Source organism: Populus alba, chromosome 1 (assembly GCF_005239225.2).
Source record: "Populus alba chromosome 1, ASM523922v2, whole genome shotgun sequence".
Taxonomy (NCBI): Eukaryota; Viridiplantae; Streptophyta; class Magnoliopsida; order Malpighiales; family Salicaceae; genus Populus; species Populus alba.
In genome coordinates this window covers 20,457,061-20,466,933 of record NC_133284.1, presented here as the reverse complement: position 1 = coordinate 20,466,933, position 9,873 = coordinate 20,457,061, and the positions used below count along the sequence as shown (strand labels likewise).

The 9,873-nt window shown below is 34.6% G+C and overlaps 1 protein-coding gene across 1 annotated transcript; it reads right to left on the bottom strand.

Annotated features, from left to right (window-relative positions):
* Window positions 1-3,121: 3,121 nt before the first annotated feature.
* LOC118042566 (uncharacterized protein At1g51745) lies at window positions 3,122-8,937 on the bottom strand. The gene is made up of 3 exons (XM_035050271.2): window positions 8,152-8,937; window positions 4,957-6,005; window positions 3,122-4,680 (listed from the first exon to the last, which is right to left on the bottom strand). The coding sequence occupies exons 1-3, from the start codon at window positions 8,364-8,366 to the stop codon at window positions 3,614-3,616; spliced, it is 2,331 nt and encodes a 776-aa protein (XP_034906162.1). The 5' UTR covers window positions 8,367-8,937; the 3' UTR covers window positions 3,122-3,613.
* Window positions 8,938-9,873: the final 936 nt, after the last annotated feature.

Sequence of the window (9,873 nt, the reverse complement as noted above, 5' to 3'; positions counted from 1 at the left end):
AAAGCATAAACAAGATATTAATGAAAGCAAAACTTAAGAATTATAAAATATATTTATATATAAAGAGAGAGAGAAAGAGCAAGTTCTTGATCTGAACAACCAAGCTCGTAAATGCATGGCAAATGCCTCCTTTTATAGGCTTAAATTTGGAACTATTGATTTGATGACTAATTGTTGAGTGGGTAGCTAACTCTTAACTTGGTGAAAATCTTTATCTTCTTGTCTGAATAAAACGACATTGCTAACATCAGAATTAGAACCACCTATACTCATGAAAGTGCTAGGAAATTGTCTTATCTGTTCAAGAAAAAAATTAAGGTCATTTGGACTTCTGGAACTCGAGATATGGGTTAAACACTGAATAGTGTTTGGGCTGCATGATAGATTCAGACTTCTTCATTTGTTGCTATAATTTGGACTTGAAAACAGTCTTTTTAAATCTTAGACTCCGCATGAAAGTTAAAGGCCTATGTCTTACCTTTCCATCCATATAAAGCATACCTAAATCTAAGATCTACAACTCCAGATATGACCCAATTACCGAACAGTGTTCCAGTTTGGACTGCACCAATATCTCTTTTATAAGTTTGGCCCTCTCTTTGTCCTTTCAATTTTAGTATTTAAACTCATCAATCAATTCTTTCATTTATGTGATAGGCCTGCATTTAAGATGAACATTTACCATAAATTAAAGGTAACTTATATTTTAGATATGTTATTATAAATTAAACATGCTTTAGTTAAGTAGTTATTGATACTTCAAGTGCAAAATGATGATATAAAACCTTGATAAAAATACATTTTTAAGTACTAATTAGGGAACGTGTGTGACAGACTTGAGAAGGTGAAAAAACATGGTAATGAAGCTAGTACAAGTACTCAGGATATGAGGAAGGTTGGGACTTAACCAAAATCAAACAATGGTAGCAGAAGAGGTTTTTGATAGCTTAGAAACTAAAGGGATTTTGGGAATAGAACTAGGGCCTAATTTAGTGAGAAGAGAAATTTTCATAACTTTAGATGACATGATAATGTAGATGGTGATTTGGATGTTATCAAACTAAAATACCTCTTTTTCAAGGTAAAAATGATCTCGAGGTGTATTTAAAGTGGGATAAAAAAGTGGATTGAATTTTTTATTGTCGTAACTATTCGAAGGCAAAGAAGCTGAAAGATATGGATTCGATGAAGCAACAGATTAGTGGGGCTAATCGAAGGAGATTCAATATGAATAAGGAAGAGAAACAAAAGGTATGAGTTTCAAATATTTATGATAATAATGCTTTTATGAGGTTAGATAAAGAGCCTGAGGCTGAACAACTTGCAAAGGTTTATAAAGAAATAAATAAAGAACGTGAAGAATGGAGAGCTTCAATTCAGAACCAAAAGCATGAAAATGAAATAGGGCAATAGCGGTTATCATTCAAAAATATATATGCAAGTGGATGGCAATGTGTGCTTATTTGAAATTGTTATCGGTTACTACATTCATACAATGTTGTTGTAGGCAAGTGCGTGCAAGAAAAGAACTTTAAATGCTTCAACAAGAGGCTAAGGAATTGTCCATTGAACTTGTTGGTGATTCGAGGATGAATCATCAAAAGACATGGAATGATACGATCCAACCAAGATTAGATTCGGATTTTTGCGTAAAAGTTTCTACCATCTAATTTTACGCTATTAAGCATAACTCCAAATTAAACCGTTGGATCGAGCTGAAACTTCATCAGAAGATTCAGAGATAATTTTTTATATTATGGTAAAATTCCAGGTGAATCGAACCAGTTTTATGTTATTGAACATAACTCCAAATTAAACCGTTGGATCGAGCTGAAACCTCATCAAAAGATTCAAATATATTTTTCTATGTTGGGGTAAAATTTTAGGTGAATTAAAGCTCAGGAAGGACTTGTGATATAGATTAGAACAAACTGTATGAATTTTGTTATTTATTTTCTTTCGACTATTGGACTTTATATTTGGCAAGGATCATTTACCTATGAAAATATGGGAACTTATTTTGAGAATTTCTTAATTCTAAGGATATTTAATGGACTACAACATAATTTTTAAGTATGGCAAAGATTCATTAATGTTTCAGAATTTTTTTTTTATAAAGATTTTTTATTCATCGTAGCTACACAAATAAATGAGGGTTTGTGGTATTTAATGATAAATTATTTATTTTTATTATTTTCTTTTATGTTTGGGCTTAATTAACATATTTTAGATTTATTGTAAATGAATAAATATAAGTCCACAAGTTTTGGGTCTATTAGAGCTACTAGCTAAATTATTATATAAGATTTTGTAAACCAAAATTTTCAGCGGCCATTAATTAATAACAATTTTAAATTTTTCAGTTGTAATTAAGCAATCATTTATATCATATCCTTATGAATATAGTAATCTTGGATATTATTTCTGCAATTGATATCCAATATTTTTGGAATAAATAACAGCATGTATAGAATTTTCTGAATTAAATTCAATTGAGTGGTTTTTAATGAAATATTATGTTTGGAATCTTTTGAGTGTTAAGAATTAAATTTCAAATGGAATTTATTTTTTAAAATGCTACAAAAATAAATAAGAGATTTGGAACTATCTTAAATGTTAAAAATTAAATTCCAATAGAATTAAATTTCTAAAAACACAACAAAAATAAATAAAAAAATCAATATCTCAAGAAATTTAATATTAAAACTAACCCTGTCAAAATACTCATCTAACTTTTTTTAATTTTTTTTTAAAGAAATAAAATGGAAGTAATTAGAAAATATAGGAATATAATAAATTAAATTTTATCTTTTTTGAACATACATATTTAATAATTAAAAAAGGAAACCAATTGATTCGAAACATTTAAATGTAAAGGAAACCGCCCAGTCGCTATCAAATGTCCCCTAGCCTAGTAATCAAACAAGTCACGCATGCCTGATTTCTTACCCTATTTCAAAAACTACCATCTCTTTAAAATTTACATCGAAAATCAATGGAAGCATTTCTTAATGGAGTAGATTCAAAAACCACAAAAGTTGATGAAATCATTGGCAATCCAAGTGAAAGATAGCGAATTGAGGACACCAACCAGCCACATTCCTGGCTCAAGAAAATCAGGTAGGAAACAAGGTCCGGAGACACAACCTTCGGCATCATCAGTTGCATATTGCAATAAGCAATGGCAAAGAAAAAACATGGTTTGGTTGTAAAATTACTAACCATGCCCCAAACCAGTTACAGGAAAATTAACAAGTTATTTGCCCTCTAAACCAACCTCAATTCATGAATTAAACCTGGCATCAGGCCACAAGTACCTATTACCAAGGTCGCCATCTTTGATTTACACCTCAACTACCGTTACATATATACATAGCTAGACAGCCTCCATTGATCTTAATCCTGTCTGTTCATCTCTACAGTGGTAACGGGCTTGTACCGAGGGATTCTACCTTCACCTCTACCTTCAGGGTGGAGCACGCTTGCCACAAATCGGGCATCATTTGAATATGCAGAAAACCGGGTTCCCCAACTAAACCTGGCTCCAATGACCCCAACAAAACAAATTTATCAGATATAATTCATACTCTCCAACCTTTCCAGAGAACAAGATTCACGAGTTGCTTGATGTAAAGGCACAGTGTGTTTGCCGTGCTGAACCATTCACTGCCTCGTTTATCCTACTGAACACTAATTTGAGGGGGATGCAAGTCACGGCAGGACCCTTGGACTTCTCCACCACCAGTTTCCTATCTTCTACTTTTTTTCCAGTCAATGAAGATAGTTTCCGAATCTTTTTAGACAACAGCCCACATTTCCTTAATTTGTGTGATTTACTAGGTGAAGATAGTGGTTTCATTGTCATATGCCTGGCAGGTATCCTACCAACTTCTAAATTCCGCATAGCTGCATAACCCAATTTGGGAGTTTCTATTTCAGTAACATGCACTGTATCCCCTTCATTGCTACCAAGCAATAGATCAGAATAGCCATCCTGTAAATTCTCAATTGTTAAAGGGTGACCAACAATGGCTTTACCATTCAATTTACTCATTAGGGAAACCAATGGAACATGTTGCTGTCGGTAGTTTCGTTGAACCTTGATGTCAACATCAAATAGTTTTGAACCTGAGGAGAAATTTCTGCCAGAAAAATCTGATGTCTGATATCTGGAATTAACTGTGAAGCGTGATTGACGGTAGGGAAGTGACCTTTGAGGCACAGACACTGTTAACCCCTTCATACTAAGATCCCCCTGAGGAAAAGACTTGCTCCAGTCCCGTACCGCATCCCCATGGTCTTCAGTAAATGGTTGGGATTTACCTCTGCTGCAATCAACTTCCTGACCAGGACCCTGACAGAATTCATCCAAATGCTCCATACCTGCCAAGAACACATTGGGTTCATCATCCATGTCCGGATCTTTTCTCGAGTCTTGATTTTTATTTTTACTTGTGTGTCTTGAATTCCTCTTTCCTTTTGACTGCCACTTTGATGTACCTTTCTCTATCCTTTGGCTGATATTATTATAAACACAATTGACTGCCAAACTAGTGGAACCAGATTCATTACAGGCTTCATTTTTAAACAATACAGCTTCTGCTTGTCTACTTTGACTAGATTGCCTCCCCAATCCACCAATTTGCTGCCTTCCAGATGAACAGGACATAGGAGAAATTCCTGGAGAACAAAATGAAAAATCAGCACAAGTAGAAAATTCCTCTACATTAGTTGGCATACCCCAAGTCTGTTAAACAAAGAGGTACAACAGTATGCTTAGATAAGGCACTTAAAAACAAATTAGATAAACATTAGATAAATAGGACGCAAACAAGTTATGTTCAATGTTCTCAGTTATGCTACTAAAGAGATTGGACAACCTATGCATGGAATGAAAGACAGGTAAACAGAGAAGGGTGCATGCTCTGAAGTTTTAAATGTTCTAATCAACCATACCTGTAGAGTGTTTTTCCTCCCCGACAAATGGTACATCAAATAACCTGTCTGCAGAATCGTTCTCAGTTAGCCCAGATACGCTAGAAATATCTTTTTCCTTCTTCAAGTTGTGATTAATGAGGGGAGCATCATAAACATGCTCAGAAGACTTTAATGAGCCAGCATTCTCACAAGAAACTCCAGTATTGTCTGAGTTATTATTAATTGCAATAGAACAGTCCTTTCTAGACTCATTTGACTCTAATCCAGAAATCTTACTGTCAGATAATCCAGGAAGTGGTGAGCTACTTGAACTGGGAATTTGGTCACAAATAACTGGAACACACACCATGGTCGTACTCTCTAAAACTTTCGTCAGTGGTCGGTGACGATTTTTTCTTTTCAATAGCTCATTAGCATTTGCTACTTGAGACCTTTTTCTTTTCAGCAACGAGTTATAACCTTTGCTACCATTTACAGGACTGAAATTAGGCATACAATTCCCAATGTTTGAATCTCCTACACCAATTCCAAGATCCTCGAGTCCTCTCATACGCTTAATTCCTTCTGTTCCATCATCCTCAGAATCATTTGGGGTTCTTCTTCTCTTTCCTGGCAAAGATTGCACCTTACAAGCACCAAGATGATTTGGCTCTTCAGAAGATGTACCAGACTGTGATAACTCTGGTGCTAAATCTGAATGTGAACCTGAATCAGAATCCAAACTAGAATCTGAATCAGCAGTCGCATTTGAATTATCTTCGGAATCACTATCCCCATCAGTCATATCACCGTCTTCTTTTCCAGAAAACGACATGCTTGATTCTTTGGCTGAACTACCATGCTCTTCACCCAAATTATCACTTCTAGAGAAGAAGTCCAGCTGATCCTTGCCTAGGCGAGCATTCTCAATCTCTAAGGCATGCAGAATGGCATCTTCCCTCCGAGCATATTTCACCACTCTCTTGTTACCATTTGCAGCAGAAGCCTTTGCCTTTTCAATACATTCATCATATTCCCCACATCGAAATGCCTTCACCCTTTTTGATTTTTCAAGATTATACCAATCCCTAAACCAACAAAATAAACCGTCTGTTACACAAAAATCATATCTATATGAGGTGAAGATTTTATATTTGAACGTTACTTAAGAATTCAAATTCAGAGAAAAAAACTGTAAACTTCAGCCTAAAATTTTTTTAAAAAAATAGACAAGAAAAAAGAAAAGAAAATAAAATTAATATCACAGAAACTGTTATGCACAAACACTGTTCCAACTTAGTACTTTTAATACCAGCATCAGCCAAGACAGGCACACACGCATCATACAGCACAGACACAAAAGAGGACCTTCATGGATACATATTTATTTGCATGTTTAAGCATCTTGAGAAACAAAACTCGGTTCAAAAGCTGCAAAAACTCTCCCAGCTTCTATTACTACCTCATACAACAGGTATCCAGATGCGAGAGGGCAATAAAACTTCTGAGCCAACATTTTGGTTTGCACAAAAATAGAAATCTCATCAGCCTCAAGCTTGACCGCCTCATAAACAACTAAAATAGTGTAATTAGAAATTACAGATCAGTCCTCAGCACCTGCTTGCATGATCATCCAAGCCAGCACTACTTACTCCTTACTCCAGCTAGAATTGACAGATAATATGACTGAAGTAAAAGTCCATCTAATGATGGCTAACACCCAGATAAATGCCATGAGGACCACAAACAGCAACAAGAAGGTACAATAATGAGTATTAAGATTCTTGTGTCCCACATAATGGACACGTGTGGAGTTTCAAATCCCAAAATATATGTGCCTCTGATAGCAATATCATATAACACTAATTCTTTTGAAATCTAACCTAAGCCTCTCCTGCTTCATCACTAGATGCACATCACAAGAAACAGTACAAATAGAAATAATACATAAAACTCGCAGAAATGGAGTCATTAAACTCGAAGTTTTTGTTCAGTAGAATGCACCATCTGCACAGAAGCTTTAAAAAATTTGTTTCCCATGGCAAAAAGCTTGAGTTATGTTCTCTAAAACTGAGCTGTAGAAGTAACACATTACAAAGATGGACAAAGCCTCAGATCAGAAAAGGTTAATAAGAAACCAAGATCCAAAGCACAAAAATAGTACAAATTGTCCAGAAAGATAGATCTATTTATAGATCTCAACAAACACGACAGGAATATCATTCTGGCATGACAGCACAGAAAATATAAGCACACATCAAGCCTCACAATATGCAGAGGCATGAATCTAGTATAGTAGCATTTCAAGAAAAGTACTGGATCAGCTGCTGAGTGGTGGAGCCACACTCAATGATGAAACAACGTAGTGTTAGTAGTAGAAACCATGTTATTAAGAAAGATGGATAGGATTTAGAAGCTACAAAACTAGGTAGATGTAGATTGTGGCATCAAACTATACCATAATCAAGCACGTCTTAAATTGATATCAAATAAACATGAAGTTCAAAAAGCAACAGCAATGCAGGTCATAATGCAGCAGAGATGATCCTAATGAGGAGGTGATAGTTTTGGTGGCAGCTATGCAGATGCAAGTTAATGAGATGATGAGCTAATGTTCTCCCATTCTCAAATCCACTAAATAAGAGAGCTTACACTTTTCAGTTTTTCATAATGTGTTCCCAATCATACCAAACCAAACGTGTTCCCAACAGAAGTTTCATACAAGTATCCAACACCAATTAACATGAACTTTATGATAGAAAATAGAATAAAAAAAGAAACACTCTGGAACAGAGAAAAATGTCCGAAAAAACAACACCAGATATATACATAAATTTGGGAGGGGGGGCAAACTATTTGGACATGTGTGCATACAAGAAGCCAACCCGAAAAATCCAATTTTTACCATAAAACTAAAGCACCGAAAAAAATTGCAATAAAAATCCACAGAACCATCAAAACCAGGAAAAAGATCTGTCAAATAAAAGCTCCAGAAACTGCAATGAATCAATTATCTAGTTCATAAGCAAGGAAGCACTAGCAAAACTGCAATAGATCAATGCATGCACACAAATCCCAGACCCTCGCAGCCATTCAAAACAACTCAAACAAAACCACCGGCAATTAACAAAGATAGTACAACTTGTATAAAATAAAAAGAAAACGAAAGAAAACACAAAAGCCAGACTGATCAAAATCGAGGAACTAACAACAAGAGATAGTAAAGGCACTTACACACTAGCATCCTCGCGTCCGAGAAGTTTGACAGGAGTGCCTGATCTTGGCGAGACCAAACTACCTTCGGAAATTTCATCAAGACCCACAATCCGACCCGGCCACCATGACCCATTTCTACGGCGGACCCAAACTAAAGCACCCACAGACGCATCAATGGCTTTGGTGGTGGTGTTGTTGTTATTACTGTTGGGGTTATCAGAGCTACTGCCCATCTCAGAAAACCCCAACTCAATCTTTGCAGACCCAAAAAGAAAACGAAAAATATAAAATATAAAGAGAAAAAAGAAAAGCCACAGAGAATATCTTGCAAATCAATCAAAACCCAATATTTTGAAGGGAGTCCAGGTGCCAAAACCAGCTACTAAGGTCGGTATCATGGAGAAATGCTTACAAACCCTTTAAAACCTGGAATATAAAAGATGCAAAAAGGGGAGGAGATCAGCAAAATAAAGAAAACACAATATTGCATTCAAGTTGCAACACAAAACCCCTAATAAACCCTGGATTGAAGAGTTTCGTAAAAAGAAAGAGATCCGAAGAAGGAGATCTGGGAGGGTTTTTTATTTTATTGTTAGTTGTTGCGGTTGTTTAAAGAAAAAAGGACAGCTTTCTTGAATTTTTTTAGTGGGTTTTCTGTTCTCATTTGTAATTTAGCTTTTAAGCTTCATCTTTTTTCTAGGATGTAAGAGAGAGAGACGAGAGAAGAAGGGCTGTTAACTTGTTATGTGTGTGTTTTTTTTTCTTTTTCGTTTCTCCTTTTACTCTCAAGGGGAGAGAACACTTCTCCTGCGTGGTTTGCAATTTTATGACTTGCAATTTTTTTACCTTTGAGTCACTTCTCATGCGTGGTTTGTTACCATTCTTATTTTTCAAAAAGTATTTTTTTAATTTAAAAATATAATTAAATAATATTTTTTATTTAAAAAAAATATTTTTAATATAAAAAAATTGAAAACATAAAAACAAATTAATTTGAAGAAAAATAATTCAAATTTTTACAAAAATATTTTTTAAACATAAATACAAACAAGACATAAAATTATATGTAATTTGTTTTACTCATGAATCATTAATCATTTAAGAATTGATAAAAAACCAAAAAGTCTTTTAACATTTGTTCACTATAGTAAAAAAGCTTTTTAGGATTTTTAATTTTTTAAGTACAACAAAATGATTTAATTACTTTTAAAAGCATAATTTTTTGAACTGACATCTAGGAGTTTTCTCATATCTTCATCCTCGTATTTTACTTATAATAAGGTTGAATAAGGGGCAATTTGGTATTTTAATAAATATAAAATATTTGATGTATTCAAGCCTACAATAACGGGTGGTTCTAAACAGTTAAATGTGAGTATACCACAACTAGATAAGGATTTGCCCCGGACAGATTATGTGGATGGCCTAACATATACATTTATGAACCGGTGGGACAAATAAAGGTCCAAACAAGATTTGGTCATGTCATACTAGAATAGCATCCCAAAAAGACCATAACTTTTTATCCAATCGTTGAATCGCGCTCAAATTTTTAAAGGAATTCCCGAGGGCATTTTCCTTATAGTTTCCACTATATTGCTATGAGGACTGTCAGATCTTTAGATACCAAAAATCTCGTCGAAGCCCCCTGGTTTTGGTGTTTTTGTGATTTTCCTTTTTATTTTTGGATTTCTTGTTTATTTTGGATTTTACGCTTCTTTCCTTTGTAATTTTGAATTT